At 43.6% G+C, this 17956-nt stretch overlaps 1 protein-coding gene across 1 annotated transcript; it reads left to right on the top strand.

Moving 5' to 3' along the window:
- Nucleotides 1–1477: 1477 nt before the first annotated feature.
- OSTC (oligosaccharyltransferase complex non-catalytic subunit) lies at nucleotides 1478–16360 on the top strand. Its single transcript, XM_090036723.1, has 4 exons — nucleotides 1478–1700; nucleotides 4115–4208; nucleotides 6633–6830; nucleotides 15681–16360. The coding sequence occupies exons 1-4, from the start codon at nucleotides 1562–1564 to the stop codon at nucleotides 15697–15699; spliced, it is 450 nt and encodes a 149-aa protein (XP_089892849.1). The 5' UTR covers nucleotides 1478–1561; the 3' UTR covers nucleotides 15700–16360.
- The last annotated feature ends 1596 nt before the right edge of the window (nucleotides 16361–17956 follow it).

Here is a 17956-nt window from a genome sequence, read left to right as displayed (position 1 = left end):
GCTGAATAACTTGTGACAATTATTAAATACACAGAAGAAGAAAAATCTTTTCATTCTACATTGTATTGTTTTTGATAATACTCAACCAGGGGGCCACAGGATCCTTTCAAGAGTGATGTGGGGTGCCACGCAATATTAGCAGTGTTAGGTGGGCAAACATGATTCACAAGATAACCTAGTGAGTTCAAACAGGAACCCACAGTGTTAAAGAAAGGGCAGTTTGGGTAGATGTAATATCTTTTATAATACCAACTGAGTAGCTGAAACAAAGTTCTTTGCAAGTTTTTGGGCACAAACACTCTTCTTCAGGCACAGAGAGACTCTGCTGGTGTTCTCAGATCTCCAAGGTAGGCAAGAAGCTAAAATGGTGTGACAGTGAAAATCTAAATAGGTGGAAGTTTGGAAAACAATGGATAAAGAAGGGAGGGGAGAGGAGGAACAAGAGGGGTAAGCATGGGAGACTGCTGTAGTACTGAGATCTTCATGGCAGAAAAGAGGCAGTCTGTGAAAATGTAAATAGGTGAAAGTTAGGAAGACAATGGGTAGAGAAGGAAGGGAGGGGTGAAGGGTGATGGGGGGATGTGTAAATGTTAAGTTCAGGCAGGTACCTGGTGAATCAGATGTCAGGCAGGTTATAATGTATGGTAACAGCTACAACCAACAACCCTACCACAGTGTTAAAAACATTCTGACCTGGTGTGGTCTTTGAGTCCTTTGCAACAGAAAGAATCGCTGTTATTTTTCTGTAATCAAAAAACAAGTGAAAACTAAGAGATGGCCTTCTCTGAGGGAGGCCAAATAAGGTTGAGAAGCACTCATCTAGACCAGTGGTGCTCGGAGCTTTGGCCCCTGGGTGAGATGAATGGTATAGGGCCGATCCATGGGCTGGACTGAGACCCGTACTGCTCACACATACACTAGCAGGCGTGCATCTGTTACGTGTAGCCCCTGCTCTATGTGTCTCCAGGCTGTATGTGCCTGTGTGACCATTGCCAGACTGCACGTGTGTGTGTTCATCTGTCCCCAGGCTGCGTGCACATGTGTGGGCCAGGCTGTGTGCAGGTGTCCATTCCTCCCCAGGCTGTGTGTGTGTACGTCCATCCCCAGGCTGCATGCATGTGTATGTCCATCTGTCCCCAGGCTGTACGTGCATGTGTGCCCGTCCCGGGGGAGAGGGGTGTCTGCCCGTCCATTCCTAGGCTGTGTGTGCATGTAGATGCCTAGACTGAGTGCGTATGTCCATCCCCAGACTATGTGTGTGTCCGTGCGCCCATCTATCCTACGTGGTATGTGTACGTCCGTTCCCAGCTAATATGGGGAGAGTCCGAGCAGCAGACCCCACCTCGCACCACGCCTGCGCACAGAGAACTGCCCCGCCCCGTGGGCGTGGTATCTATAGGCCGACCCCGCCCCAGATCCGCCAGCGCGGCAACGTCAGTAACAGCTGAGACCGCCTGGTACCCGGGAGCTCCTCCCGCCAGCTTCCGCTTCCGCCTTCGTGTCGGAGGCGGGACGGCGGCCGCGGCGGGTCAGTCAGGGCTCGGAGCTGACTGCCGGCATCATGGAGACCCTGTACCGGGTGCCGTTTGCGGTGCTCGAGTGCCCCAACGTCAAGCTGAAGCGGCCGAGCTGGGTGCACATGCCCTCGGCCATGACAGTGTACGCCCTGGTGGTGGTGTCCTACTTCCTCATCACCGGAGGTAACAGTCGGGGATGGGGTGGGGAGCACTCCTGGGTCACGTGACCGGCCCGCGGCCGTTGCTCCCAGTGCCCAGTGAATGGGCGGCTCGCGGAGGGGATGCTACGTGTCGCTTCCATCCGCTCGCTGCCGGTTGCAGCCCCTTGCCTCTGCCCCCATCTCCGGTCCCGGATGCAAAGCAGAGATTCTCAACTGGGGGTGAGGGAGCTGTTACACGTTGCTTTTTCCCATTGGCTGTCAATCTGCTGGCCCCACCCCCTGCACCCAGTGATGCTGTCCCTCGTGCAGGGTGCAGAGCGGTGATTTTCAGCTGGGGGAAAAGGGGAGCTTTGAAAAGTGCAGGCCTCTCCTGTTCTGCAGGGGGGCAGTGGGCCCATGGTGCCCAGAAGCTGGCTGCCTCCCTGGTTAAGCAGCAGGCATCAGGGCAGGTTACTTGGAGCATGAGGCTGCTTATGGATGTGGAAAAAGCAAAACCAGTGCTTTTCTTTCAGCTCAGTCCCCCCAGCAGGGACAGCACGTTCATTGGGCCCGATTTGCAGATAATTTGGTCCTTTTATCTAATAACTGATTGGATCCCTTTTAGATAAATGCGCTAAAAAGTCCAGCTGAGTGCCTGATCTGTACAGATGCTGTGGAGCTGGGGCAAACTAATGTGCTGCTGCTTCTGGTAAAGTGCTGGCTTGTTTTGTGGGTGTAGGTTGTAGCTGTGTTGGTCTAAGGACATAGGCGGACAAGGTTCTTTGGGTAAATCCTATATCTTTTATTAGACTAACTCAAATAGTTGGAAAGCAATTCTTCTTTGCAAGCTATCAGGCTGAGGAAGCATCTGCAGCTGGTCTATTTTTTGGTAGTGAGGGGGTTGTTTTCACTTCTGTCATTGCCCCTAGAGAAGTTGGGCTGGAAGAGATCTCTTGATGTCATGTAATCCAGCCTCTTGCCTAAGGCAGGATTCTGAGAATAGCCTCTCCATTGATTTGAGATCTAGTGAGGGAATGGTATGGTAGAAGGGAAAACCTATCATGGCAGCAGGCTTGCCAGGCCATGAAAGGGAACCTGTTTGGGAATATTTTAACAACAAGAATGCACTTTTTATAGAAAATGATGATTAAATTGAGGCTTCCTGAGCAGTGATTTAAATCATGATTTAAATCAAATCCACTCTGTAAGCAAGTGGGGAGTCTCCACGTTTTTAATTTACATGATAAGTTTTTAGACTTAAGTCAGTGGCGTGGCAGATTTGAGCCTTCTCAGGATGTTTTCAAATGGCTGCATTTTAGAGAGGTGTTGCAAAGAGTTCCCAAGCAGAAAACTTGTGTGTTGGAGTCTCATCGACCAAAACTAGGCTTTTAGAAACATAAATAGTATCCAAGTTAATGAATGTAAATGTAACTGTGTAAGAAAACAAGGTTAATGGTCTTAATGCAAGATAAAGAGTATTGAAATCTTGGAGTAGGTAAATAGGTCAGTCTGGAGCATTGTGTGTGTACTGCATTTAAGTGGATATTCTAGGGCCTGAAAAGGATTGCAACTCCACTTTAAACACTGATCATTACCTACGGGAGTACCCTGCAGCTTTTTACGCCTTGTTGAAACTTGAGGTTCCAATTACACTTTGACTCTTTGGCAGGGGGAGGGTCTGCAAAAAAAAAAAAAAAAAATTGGGCTGCCTGTCACAATGCACTAATAAAATTGGAGGACCCCCCCAAGTTATGTTTTTCAAATCTTACAGGGAGGCTTATGGGGGGCTTAGCCCCTCCTGAGCTCCCCCATAGTTAGACGCTACCTTCCTTATTCCTCAGAGCACCGTACACATCTAACAGCAACCTTGAAATTAGGACCAAGTCAGTTCATGACTGCTTCAGAAACCTTGAAACTAGTGGGTTTCACCAATTATTCAATGGGTTTCACCAATTATTCAATATAGTTGACAGTAAGACCAAAGAGTTTCTATCCACTTAAGTATTTTCTGCTCTCAGTAGATAAATAACCAGTGTTTGTTTATTATGTATCCAGCAGGCAAAAAAAATGGGACTGCTGTCCTCTTATGCAGTTAGTTGAATTATGGGCTTATCTGAGATGTATATAGTGGAATTGCTATATAATATGCTGTATGTATATAACACAAGTACATTTTAAATTTCCCTCTTCTCAGTACTAAAGCAAAAATGAGATTTCTGTTGAGTAGTCATTCATTGGGACCTAAGGATGTACTTTATTAAAGTGATCAATCATGTTGATTTGAAAATACCTACTTAATAGCTTTCATTTTAATTTTAAATAAATTTAAAATTATGTTTGTATTGAATTGTTTATGCTGGTGATGGAAAGAAACCCTTTTGAACATTAGGAATAGCTTATGCTTGCTAACTTGCTCCACAATTCAAAACTAACATGGAACATTGTTTTTCTTTATAGGAATAATCTACGATGTGATTGTAGAACCTCCGAGTGTTGGATCTATGACAGATGAACATGGGCATCAGAGACCAGTGGCCTTCTTGGCATATAGGTACAAATTATTCTTTGCCTTAAAAGATTTTTTTTTGATTTTTCTGCCCCTGCATATGCAAGTGAAACCTAGCACTCTTATGGTGCTATCTGACTTTTAAGTTCTGTATGGACCCAAGGGTCAAGCTGTGCATCTGACTATAAGAATGGGGTCTTGATTTCCAAGTGATCTGTTTAAACATGCTGTGAACATTTAGTCTTGGCAGAATTCAATCTTATTTTTGTTCCTTTTAATAGATAATATTTCCAGGTATTTTTGTCAACATTGATTCTTTGCACTATAAAGGGGAAGGTTTGCTATTAGTTTTAATTTTTTTCCCCATATTCCTTATGATTTGACATCAAGATTGACAATAGGATGATGGGTGTATGTGTATGTATATATAACCACTATTTCATAGCTATATTGTCTTTAAGTGTTTGTCAGGTGAGTGAGTAGAAGTGAATTGTAGGACACTGGTTATGTGCATTGTTTCATTAGTATATTTGTATTAATTATGCTGTATTAAGGTTAGTTACTGCAGAAAATGTCCGTTTACACAATTAGCCAGAAATGAGTCCATAAAGACTATTAAGTTAATAGAATAATCTTGGAATGTTTAATCATTTGAAGACAGTGGTGCCCAACCTTTCTGCCGTGCAGGTCAGATGGGCAGTGCCAAGTCTGGCTGCAAGTCAGATCCGGCAAGTAGACATGATCTAGCCAACAGAGGGGCCCCATCCCGCTACAGGGTAGCGTGGCCTAACTAATTCAGGGAGGCAAAGGCAACCCCAATTCCGACAGGGAAGGGAGAGCAGTCCAGCCCTGGTCTGGATGCCACGTGGGTGGTGAAGTACCCTCTATCTGCATGCATGAAGTGGGCAGGGGTAGGCCTGGCCCTGATTCTACTGCACTGCAATGGCTTAGGCAGGGCTGGACCTGACTGCACAGAGTTTTCCCTACTTTCCACTTGCCAATTTTTTCAACCTATGGGGATCCCTGCAACCCTGAGGTCATGGTTTCACGGGCCTGAGGTCGAGCACCACTGTTCTAGGAAATTGTATGAGTCAGTCTCAGAGGCAAAAAAGTAGAATCCAGTTTACCCATAAGGCAAAACTTGCATGCGGTACTTGTGAACTCAAGGTATTGTGATATGTTTTGAGAAATAAGTCCTTCCTTATCTTACAAGCTACTTTTTGCATGAGTGCAAGAAGTCACTTGTAGGTACAGGACTGAAGCTAATTTTTGTTTGTTTTTTTTAATTCCGTGTAAAACTGTCTGCTCTTCAGAATGAGTTCACATATCTCCTTGCTTAAAATCTAAATTTCTAATATTGATTCAGCTAATTTAATCAGAAGTTACTTGAGAATATTAAGGAGTAAGCCTATAGAATCTTGGATAGTGGCTGCTGCTCTTAGATGCTGTAGTAGATGCTTAATGTATTTTCATTAGAACTACTACACTATTTAAAAAAAAAAAAGCTAAACATTTTAAAGGAATTGACTTAAAAATACTTTCTATATCTTGGTGTTCTTGTTCAGTCTTGGCATAGTTCCAATATACTGATGTAGCTTAAACAAAGCCATGTAGTATTTCCCCTTTGCATTTGTTTGGGACCATTGCAACACAAGTGAGTTGAGGAACTCCAAAAGCAAGAATACTTCAGTAAAAATTTATTTGGGGCAATAGATAAAATCACAGACCACTTCCTTTTATGGTAGGAAATGCTAACATGTAGAATATTTTGCTTCTGTTGTATATTACAAAGAATATTTTAGTATTACAGGTGGGAACACAGAGACAAAGAAGAAGGGTTAAGGAGCTTATTCAAAACCATAGCTAAGGAGCAGAGTTAAGAATTCAGTCAAGAATACTTGACTCCTAGTCCTGTGCCCAACCCACCTGGTAGAGCTTTAAGTAATGTGTGTGTGTGGGGGGGGGGAGGGGTTTGTTTGTTTGTTTGCTTGTTTGTTTTTAATTTTGTCACTTGCATTTCAGTATCCCTTCTAAACATCTGAATGGGAAACAAATTTGAAAGCTCAACAACCTAGCAGTTCTGGTTCCCTATTTATATTTTTGTTTACTTAAAACCTTGGTATCTTTATTCTTAAATTAACTTTAAAATTCTCATGTGTTAAGTATTATTTTATTTAGAGCTCACTTTTGTACATCACCATATATTATGCATGCTCCTTGCCAGAATTAAACTTTTGATCTGACACCTCCTAAACAACTTGTCTGTGAGCAAAATTACGTTTTAATCCATTGCTACAATTGATTTTGTCAAGAAGCAGAAGACAATTCACGCTGAAGCTACTAGTATGCAGGCATCAACTGCCTTGAACTTTTTGTAAATTGAAGTACTGTATGTAAGTTTTGAAACTGAAGTGGTATCTTTAGTTCTGGTGTCCTAATGAAACCCCTCTTGCTCTTTTTTTTTTGTAGAGTAAATGGACAGTATATTATGGAAGGGCTTGCATCCAGCTTTCTCTTCACGATGGGCGGTTTAGGATTCATAATTCTGGACCGATCCAATGCACCAAATATCCCCAAACTCAATAGATTTCTGTTGCTTTTTATTGGATTTGTCAGTGTGCTACTGAGCTTCTTCATGGCCAGAGTGTTCATGCGGATGAAACTGCCGTAAGTTTAGAGCGCTTCATTTTTCCCCTCCCTGTTAATTCACATGCAGTTTTGTAAGCTTAAACTGATGTAGGCTACACTTTGAAGCTAAATTGTGAAAGTGTTTTAACTAAAAATGAATGTGAACAGGCCCCCTTTATTGAGGTGGGATGCAACATGATTCTAAAGTGTTGCAGTGGAGAGAGAAGATTGATGGACTCCATTATTTTAATTGTAAGCTTTGACTTACTCTGGGTTGGTTAGATTCTGAGGAAAGATTGTACAGTCTAGGAACATAGGCTTGGAAGGGGCCTTCTTCTGGGCCGTGAATTCTGGTTTCTTGTAGAAGAGTGTAGGAAAAGTACCATGCCCCCATCCTTCAGAGGAAAACAGAAATCCCTACAGACTGTGTATTTTGGTTTTAGAGAGGAAATTCCTCTCTGCATCAATCTGTATGTCCTTAGTAGAAGAGTAAGACCCTCTAACTAGGAGTCTCTGGGTTTCCCAAATGCTGTCAGAAGTATTAATGCAAAAAACCCCAACAAAACAACCCCGCCCCCTCCCCCAACCAAACAGAAAAAACAAAACACTGGAGCTGGGTGGGGCAGCCATTGGCAGGGCTGGGAGAGTGGACAGGGAATAGGGCCTGTTTTAATTTGGAGATTCGGCCTATACGGCAGTGACTGAATCTCCTAATTGGATTTTGCTGAATTGATTCAGGACAGTGATTGGAATTACCAAATCGAATCGCTGTCCCCTGAATCGGCTGAATTCGAAGCAAATACAAGCCTGCTTCCTAGATTTCATAGACATTAGGTTGTAAGGGACCTTGGAAGTTCATTGAGTCTAGCCACCTGCCTGAGGGGCAGGAAGTCAGCTGGGGTCATAGGATCCCAGCAAGATAAGCATCTAAATTTCTCTTGAAGGCATTTGGTGTAGGTGCTTGAACCACCTCCCATGGCAGGCTATTCCAGACCTTGGGGCTTCTTCCTTATGTCCAGCCTGAAATGGTCTAGCAGGAGTTTATAACTGTTCAACCTTGTCATCCCTTGGGGTGTTCTTGTGAACAATCGTTTCACCCAGATCCTGGTGAATACCCCTGATAAACTTACAGGTGGCCATCAGATTGCCCCTGAGCCTGTGCTTTTCAAGGCTAAAGAGTCCCATAGCTCTCAGGCTGTCATCATAAGGTCTGTTTTCCTGACCTCTGATCATGCGTGTGGCTCTCTTCTCTGAACTCTCTCAAGCTTCTCCACATCCTTTTTGAATTGTGGAGGCCAAAACTGGCTGCAGTACTCCAGCTGCGGCCTCATCAAGGCCAAGTGCAGTGGGAGAATGACATCCCGGGATTTGCTTGAGAAGCATCTATGGATGCAAGCCAGCATTTTGCTCGCTTAATATACCATTCCAGTCAAATGTTTGTCTAACCTGCTCTTAAAATTTCCCAAGATGAAGAGTCAGCAACCTTTCTAGGTAATCTGTTTCAATGCATAACCACCCTCATAGTTAGAAAATTCTTTCTTATATCCAATTTAACTGTTCTTAGCTGTAATTTTAGAGCTGTTATTTTCTTGTCTTGTTCCTGGCAGCCACAGAGAATAGTTTGCCAGCATTCTCCATACCCCTTCCCCCCATCCCCTTTTCTTTTTTTTTTTTTAAACTACCCTTCAGGTATTTGAAGACTGTTATCAAACCTTCCCCCTCCCCCCCTTCCGTACTCTTTTTCCAGATCTAAATAATCCTAGTTCTTTCAACCTTTTTGCCTAAATCATGTTTCTTCAACTTCTTATCATTTTTATTGCTCTCTGCTGGACTCTGGTCCACATCTTTCTTCAAGTGCGGTGCCCAGCACTTGGCACAGTAATTCAGGAAAGGTCTGGCCAGTTCTGAATAGTGAAAGTATCACTTTCCTCGACTTGCCAGTGACACTTCTGTTAAGTCAATAGCATACTAGTTTGTTTTGGGATCCATTGTGGCCCTTTCCCCCTTTTTTTGCAATACTGAAGCCTACCCAAGTATTTCCCAGTCTCTATTTGTGTATGTGGTTGTTCAGTCCAAAGTACAGGACTTTGCTCTTATCCCCATTGAATTTCATTTGATTCATTTTGGAACATTTTTTCCAGATCATGTATTCTAATCCTGTCCTCCAGAGTATCTACAACTTCACAAAATTTGGTGTCTTCTGCAGATTTACTATCTGTACACTCCTTTCCATTCTCCAGATCATGGATGAAGATATTAAACTGTACCAAACCCAAGACAGACTTCTGAGGATTGCTACTTAATACCACTTCCCAATTTGACATTTAGTCATTTAATGACTATTCTGAATATGGTGATCCTACTAGTTCTGTCTGCCTTACAGTAGTTTCTTCTAGACTGTAGTCCCCAAACTTATCCTGTGGTATCTAACCTCATTTGCAATGACTAAAGTTTTAAAAAAACACATTAAACTTATCATCATCTATTATTAAGGAACTTACAATCTCCTTGAGCCTCCTCTTACTTGTAAAATGCTGCTGCTTTTTTGATTATGTCCCTTGCTAGCTGCATCTCCTTTTGTGCCTTGGCTTTCCTAACTTCTCCCTGCATGCCTGTGCAATGCTCTCATGCTAATATGGCCAAGATTGTTGCATTTATAAGATTTTTTTCTTTCAGGTTTCTCTTTCACTAGAGCGGTTTTTTTTCAGCTAACCTGATCTTTTGTTGCACTTCATATCCATTCTTCACACTGGGAGAGCCCACGCTTGTACCCTTCATGTGGTGTACATAAGGTACAGTCAGCTCTCCTAGACTGTCTTTCAACCTTGCCTCATGTGGGATCCTGCCCATGTTTTCCATGAATGTGTTAGTTAGCCCTTCTGATATCCAGTGTCTCTCTTGCTACCATTTCTTCTCCCTTCCTTTCCTTAGTATCTTATTTCACTGTTTTAAGTTACCTTCTATCTTCACATCTTTATCTAATACCTTCCTATTTGTAAGCAGCAAATTGTTGAGTTTCTTTACCATCTGTACCAAAAGGTTATCCCCATCACCCTTCAAGAACTTACCGAACTGCCTGTGCACTGCTCTGTTACCTTGGCTACAAGTGTCATGGTCATTTAAAGTCCCCTATCAGCACCAGGTCCTGTAATCTGGATATTTCAAATAATAGTTTGAAAAACAACCTTGTCCGCCACCTGCCTGACAAGGTGGCCTCCTGCTTTCGTGGTCAGTGACAGATATCCACTGTGATATGCCCCTTGTTCTGACACAGTAAGAAGCAGGGGATAGGCCTGTTAAGTCTCCAAGTCGAGAGAAAAAGAGAAAACAAGGATTATGTCAAAAAGCAGCACTAGCGTCTACCTGCTTGGCCTCCTTGAACCAAGTTATGCTCATTCATGGTAACATTTTAGTCATGCCAAGTTATTCCATCAAGTCTGTTACTGCAGCTATAGCACTACATACTGGTGTGATCATATCAGGACTTCAGTTCTTACTGCTTGTTCCCCATGCTTCTCTCACTGATATGTAAGAGTTAGACCAGGGGTTTTCAACCTTTTTTAACAAGTGTAGCTGTTCTGTCTCAAAGTTTCAGCTCATGTACCCCTTTTATATTTTTTTGTTTGTTTGTTTTTAATGTTACCAGTTATCTTCCTGAGTGCTGCCCCAACCCCAGCTCTCAGTGACAGCCCATCCTCAACCTGCACACAGATCCAGGGTCACATGTTGCCCCCTCCCCCCCCCCCGGGCCTCCTGGGGTGCCTGTAGTGGTGGGAGCTGCCACACCCCACGTCCCCTGGACAAGCAACTCGCAGCTCCATCTTATGCCCTGCCCCACTCTCTCCCTCACCACAGGGCCCTTCCCTCACAACAGACTTAGCAGCTGGACCTGGCTACTCATACCACAGGCAGCCAGGAGTGCAGCCTGGCAGCGTGCTGCACTGCAGCTGTGCACATGCACGGGGCATTTATCAGCCGCATTATCAGCTACACCAGCCAAAAAAAGCCGACGGCCAATACTTGTTCATTTGTTCTGCATATCCACTATGACCTTTTTAAGTACTCCTAGGGGTACACATACTCCTGGTTGACAACCACTGTCTTAAACAACTAAATTATTGTTGTGCTGACTTTCTTCTAAGAATACTTTGCACCTAGTTTAAACCTTTCCACACTGTTAGTGATTCTATATATAGTGTTCCTCTTTTCCCATTTTGCTCAGTGGACCTTGTCTCTGCCAAGAGGCCTTGGAATGCCACTCCATATTCAAGGCAGTCCAAGCCCTGCTGGGTAACACTAGCTATAGAGCTACACGTTAATATCAGGAGTGCATCTGCTCCTGCCTGGGCTTTTACCCTTGACTAGAAGGATCAGTGAGAACATATAACCTCTGTCCCTTTCACCTTTGTGCCCACAGTCCTATACTCACTTTTGATCAGCTCAGCATCATCTGTAGCAAAATTGTTGTGCCTGCATAGATGAGCAGCATGGGGCCAGCCGTCAGAGGTTTAGCTGATCTTGGCAGCCTTTTATAAGATCTCAGACTTGGGACTTCTGGTATGTGTAGGCCTCCTGAGATAACAAGTCTGCCTGCCAGGGGATGCTTCTTTTTCCTACAACAGAGAGTTGCCAACCGCTATCATGCGTCATAACAGTAATGATGGGGTTGTCTTGGAAAACTGTCCAGCAGCCAAAAAAATAAAATATTATATGAGGAAAGTAGCCTAACCTTTTGTTCTTGGAAATATTTAACATGAAAATAGGAAAAAATATTATATCCTACCTTACGTAAGATATTTTTTCATGGAAATGTCCATGTAATCCAAGGATTAAGAAACTGAAAAGACCTGGAAAATTCTCAAGATTATTTGGTAGGTGATAAGCAGGGATCCAGGTTTTCCCTGATTTTAAAAAATTACAGATTCTTTCCTAACTCCCCCCCCAATCCGTGAGTAAACTTAAAGGTTCTCCACAGCCCCCAACCAGCCCTGGTCGAGCCTCTAACCCCTCCCTGCGCGCCCCCCCCCCCCCCCCCGTCTTCCTGGTGCCTTTCTGTGCAGATCTGTGCATGGGGCAGGCATGGGCTGCAGACTTGTGCTCCTGCCCTGCTGCTCTCCAATGAGGCCTCCATAGTCTGGCCAGTGCAACCTAGCACAGCAGGGAGTAGTGGAGCCACACAGAGAAGCTGTGAGCTCCCTGCTGCCCTGGCAGTGTGCCCTCTGCTCATGCCACTGCTCTTGCTGCAGTCCTGCATGCAGGAGGCACGTCACCAGGGCAATGTGGAGCTTGCAGTGGCAAGCAGGTTCTTCATGAAGTTCCAAAAAAGGTGCAGTTCTCTTTCCAAAATGTCTGTAGTTTAAACAAAGTACGAGAAATGAGGGTGACAAACGAGGGAAAACTAGGAAAGGAAAGACAAGGGCTACAATAATATACAACTGTTCTCTAAGGCACATGCGTGTCTTGGCAGTTCTGTTACTTGGGTTCTTTGGAGTAAAGAATTGGAGGAGACAGGAAGGCTGAGAAAATCCAATGAAAGCTGGGGTTGAACGATGTAGGGATATGATGAAGAGCTTGAAATTGATAGTCTGTGTGAGCAATGCATATATGGAACCTTTTGTAAAATGTGATGAAGTCCTCAAGTGTTTTGTGATCAACTCAGAGTGAAAGACTGAATCTGTTCCAGAGATTATATCATGAAAGAAATAGGGGGCCTTTTAAGCTAATTAGTAAAGCAGAGTCTTGTTTGAGGCAGTCTTGCCCTTGATTCCCTCACCAATTGCTGTGTAAAAATGTATCTGAAGTTAATGGTCTGAATGTTATGGCCAGGAATGCTAGAATATTAGTGAAGAAGGATCATATTAAAGGTTTGCTCCCATGACTTACCAAGATACAGGCATGCCAGTTTCTGTAGTTAGCAGCACACAAGGGAGTAATATGACTAGTACTGTACCTGGTTGTCTTTGATTTCCACAGTGAATCACTAGGTTTAGTTGGATCAAGTAGGGGAAGCCTTTGACCCAAATATAGAAAAGGGTTTGCATTGTCCATCTGGAACAAGAGGGCACCCCTTGAATTTGACTGTGAAGTCTTTGGTGTCTGCTCAAGGCCATCTTGCTATAACTGCCTTCATCCCTGGCATTTGTAGTGCCAGAATGATAAATTCTTTCAAAATTTGGATCACTGTCTGAAGCACGTAAGAGTGAAGTGTCAGTAAAATTTTATAAGCTTCCCAGGCACCTGTATCAATGTTGGTCCTTTTCTAAGGAACATCGTATAACAGTTATTCTCAACCAAGCTCCACAGCACCCTGGGGTGCCTTGAGATCCTTTCAAGGGTGCTGCAGAGTGCCACACAATATTAGCACTGTTAGATGTGCAAATATAACTCACAAAATAAATCCAGAGATTTCAAACAGGAGTCTGTAGTGTTAAAAACATTCTGCCCTGTTGTAGTTTTTCTGAGTTCTTTGCAACAGAAAAACTACTCTATTACTTGTTTCTGTAGTCAAAACGTAGTGAAAATTAAGTTGGCATTTTCCAAGGGGTGTCTTGGATATAAAAAGGTTGAGAACCACTGTCTTGCAGAATCTGTATGAAAAAAAAAATATAATTAGCCCAGCATGATACTTTGAGAAATCTATAGGTGTACTTAAGACTGTAGGCTTTCTAGATTACTATTAGGAATTTTTATTTTATGGATATTCAAGGTCAAACTTCCCACTTTGGCTGAACAGCTGTTTTGTGATCTGATAGTATGTACAAACCACAGATACAAACGTAAGGAAGTGAAGTGAAGACTCTGATTAGTTATATTAACCAAGGATACTGTCTTCATGGTAAGAAGCATAGGGTTGGAAGCTGCTTCTTTTTTTTCCCCCTCTGGTATACCTGTTAGTGGAGAGGTAGGAAGAACCTCTCTTTCAGCCAACACAGCTATACCAGCAAAAATCCTAATATAGAAGCAGGAGAGCAAAAGGTCACTTGTATTCTGTGGGGGAAATTGGTTGAGCTGTAGGTCTAAAACAACTAATTTGTCTATATAAGCAGCTTCTGCTAGAGCACTTGACAATGTAACTTTTCAGTAATAGCAAATACCTATGTGTAAGGCAGGTCCATGGACTAAACATGTTACATGTTTAGTGTTTATTGAAATGTCTCTCCAGTAACAAAAATGTAATCCTACTTATTACAAGTTTTGCTTGCTGGTGTTTCAGGAACATGAATGAAGTTTCATAGATTTCATAGACATTAGAGGTGGAAGGGACCTTGCAAGATGGTTGGCTTCAGCTCCCTGCCCAAGGGGCAGGAAGTCGGCCAAGGTCAGATCACCCCAGCAAGACAAGGATCCAAGTGTTTCTTAAAGGTATCCAGAGTAGGTGCGTGCACCATTTTGGGGGGGAGTCTATTCCAGAATCTGGAGACTTGGATGGTAAAGAAGCTTTTCCTTATGTCCAGTCTAAAACAGTCTTCCTGCAGTTTGTGACCGTTGGACCTTGTCTGCCTTTGGGGTGCCCTGGTGTACAGATACTCTCCCAGTTCCTGATGCATGCCCCTTTATATACTGACTTCACTATCAAAATATTTATCAGATGTTAACAATTTCAGACAAACTTTCTTTCTCTTCAGAAAATGGCATGGGGGTACTTGATTCTTAATTCTACAGATATAAAAGGCTTGGTCCATCTGTAATGCTTTATTCACACTCTGGCTGTCACGGCGTGACAGTGGGGACAGAGACCAGGCCAGTACAGCTGCCGCCTCCCCCCTGCTCTGTGGAGGAGGTGGCACTGGGGTGGGGAACAGGGTCAGGGCCGCCATGGTGAGGGGAGACGAGGAGGAGGAGCAGCCCTGGACTCAAACCCCAGCCACCAGGGGGAAAGAAGTCGGGCCCAAACTGGATGGGGGGAGGACCGGATGAGGGTAGCGGGGGTGTAGGGCCAGACATTTGGGCTCTGTCCCTGCTGCGTCCCCAAGTGGGGGGAGTGGCTCTGGCCCGAAGCGGTGGGGGAAAGTGTAGGGGAAGTGAGCTTGGCCCCAGGCCTCTGTTCCTGCTCAGTGCCCCTCCCCCCTCCCCCCGCAGATGGTGGCAGCGACGGAGCAGACAGCGGGGGGCCAGTCTGTCTCCCCTGCTCCCTGCAGGCCATGAAAATAAAGCAAACGGGGGTGGGGGGGCAAGGCAAGTGCTGCTGGCCATGCTCCCCGCCCCCCGGCTCTGCAGGCAGCAGTGATGGGGGCATGGCTTGGCCCAGCCCTGAAGTGGGTGGGGGGAGAGACCAGGAGTGGGCCTGGTCCTGAAGGTGGTTGGGGGGCAGGGCTGGACATAAGTGTCTGTCCCTGGCCACCCCTTCCCCCATCCATCATTTTTGATGAGCAATTGGCTAGCTTTTTTTTTTAATATAGATCAAAGTAGGTCTAGAAGCAGTTACTGGAAGTTTCCTTCAATGTCTGGTTCTGGAACTGGAAGAGCAGAGAATCACCAAATCTATATGAAGATCATGATTTAATTGGATATTTCATTAGTATTTATAAACAGCTTAACTGCCTTGGTTTCACTTTTTGTGAAAACTGTTCCTAAAAGTGGCTCTGAAATTTTGGAATCAAGCCCATTATTGAATACTGCATGTAGATATTCAGTGGTTTCGTGCTAGTTTTTACTGTTTCTGGTGTGGGGTTTTGGGGATTTGAGCCATAACCATTTTGGAAAACTATGGTTTCATACTTTTTCATTGCTGACTAGATTAATTAACCCATTTTTCCAATTATTTAAAAAAAACGGTAATACTGGTAATCTGGTACAGTTTTAGTTTTCAGATTTCAATCTGTTTTAAGCATGGTGCTGTCTCTTTGTTTATACTTCTAAACTATCTTTTATGTTTGCTTTTTTCTGTAGGGGCTACTTGATGGGTTAGAGCCTTGTGATTTTTATATAGAAGCACAAGCTGGATTTGTTCCTCTTCCTGACAAGTTAAAAACAATCAAGCAACGAATTCCACAGTACCCTCCTCAACCAGGAAAATGTTCCACCTAAGAGAGCTGTCTCCAAAAAGAATGCTTTCAAGTGTCTCCTTTTACAAATCTTCACCTCCTATTGCTAGTTTAGTTTTTTTGAAACAGCATTTTATTATCTGCCTTTTTTAAATGGAAATGTTTCCTCTAGCTCTAGGTACAAATTTTTGTTTCTTGCAACACTTCAATATAAACAGAAAACTGGCATTTTCCCCCTTGCCTGTAATAACCCTTAAACGTGACTGCAGTATTTAGCTACAGTTTTACAGAGTTTGTTCTAATATTTGCAGCACTGTGGTCTGTTCTCTCTTGGTAGGAGGATTCTGTGTAAATCAGGGAAACTAGAATCTACCCTATTCCAAGTTTTTACTAGAACGGTATCTTTTGATACTTCGCTATCAGAACAGTGTGCCTAGCGGAAACTGTTTCTGAGGCACCTATTGCCTTGATATTCATGGCACTACCCTAATTCCAGATGTTCACTGGAAAGGAGGCAACATTGTGTAACTGTATCTTTGGAACAATGTATGAAAAGAGCCAGATTAAACGTTTTTTTTCTACCAAGCTACTTGTTTTCTGCAGTTTTTTAAAGGTTTTCTTAGATTTTACACAGGATTTAGTCTAGGTCTTAACTCCCCCAATCTAGACATGCCGTAATGAATTGCTGTATAATGTTTGTTCCCTGTTTTTTCTATTAGTGTGGGGGTCAAATTTGTAGTCTCACAAGAAGGTGCAGTTCTTTACAAATGCTGTAACTAAAAACTAAGCTTTTTACCAATAATGAATTGAACTCTTACATTTACTTCGCAGCTTCCTTGCAGGTCATGTGCCATGCCATGCAAGCTCCCTAGCACTTACCTCCTGGGCTCCTGTCATATTATGTGAGCCCATACTGGGTGAACTTGCTGCACCATGGACTCATCCTATGTGTATGACCCTACCCTACCACCCTCCCAACTCACCCACCCCACTACCACATGCCACCGTCACTGTCCCACTGCACTGCCCCAGTGGGGTCCTGGGTCCCTCTGCCCCACAGGCAGCATCACTGTCCTGCCCCCATGGGTGGAGATGGGCAGTAGGTGATAGAGGAAGGAGGGGCAGCCCAGGAATTCTGGTGGCAGCAGCACCAACAAGTAAAGTGGGGAGTAGTGCCTGGACCAGGAACTTGTGGGCCTCACTTCAACCACAGGGGGTCCACATGTGGACATCCATAGTGTAAATAATTTGTCCATAGTAGTGTGATATTAGTTTTTAATGATATTAGTTTTTAAACCTCTTCCCCCACCCCACCCAACACACCCAACTTAAGTTCAGAATTACTGGGTTCCTATATGTCTTTTTCACAGGCTGGATATTCTAGTTGTTCCTGTCTTGCTGTGAAATACTTTCTCAGAGGTTCGATCTTTGGGTGTAGACACTGGTACATTTGGAGCCATTTCAAAAGGAGGAATAGCCCTTATGTTCTAATTGTTATAATTTTTTAAATGATTACAAATATATGTATGCCCACAATCTTATATAGATTTAACAAAATTTGTGTTAAGTGGATTTAAAACCGGCTTATGGGCATCTGAAAATGTAATTGTAATGGTTAATTTCGGAGACCTAAAAAAATAGGGCCATTGCTATCAACTGCTATTGTTCTAGCAATCGGTTCTTGAGCCAGTGCTTTGCTTCTCTCTCTTTTTCATTTCTTATTTGTTAGGGAGTTGAATGACAATGTTTTGTTAAGCCTGCACAGCATACAAGGATTATAGTGGTAAATGCAATTTACCAAATATAAGAACTAAAGGTAGGTTATACCTCTTGGACAGAAATGATCTTGGAAAGCTGTGTTTTGTAAAAGGACTTGAGGCCTACATACATTAACACCAGTGTAAATAATAGCTTACACTGGTGTACAAAACAGTTATGATGGTGTTCCTCAGAACAGCTGGGATGACCAGGTTGTGTTATTGTGAGGACTACGACAGCATCTTGCCATTATGTTGCAGACAAGTTACCAATAGCTTATTTGCACTGGGCAAACTGCTACTGTGGGATAGATGAGAAGAAGCAAGACTGGTTAGGACAGATGGTAGATGAGCTTTCAGGAAAACCTTTTGTATGTTCCTTGGCCCATTTTGGCTACAACAATGCAGTGACTAACTTTTGGAC

Source organism: Crocodylus siamensis, chromosome 2 (genome assembly GCF_052110815.1).
Source record: "Crocodylus siamensis isolate JL-2025a chromosome 2, ASM5211081v1, whole genome shotgun sequence".
NCBI lineage: Eukaryota > Metazoa > Chordata > Crocodylia > Crocodylidae > Crocodylus > Crocodylus siamensis.
Note: the sequence above shows the minus strand (reverse complement) of the source record. Positions and strands in the feature narration are given on the sequence as shown.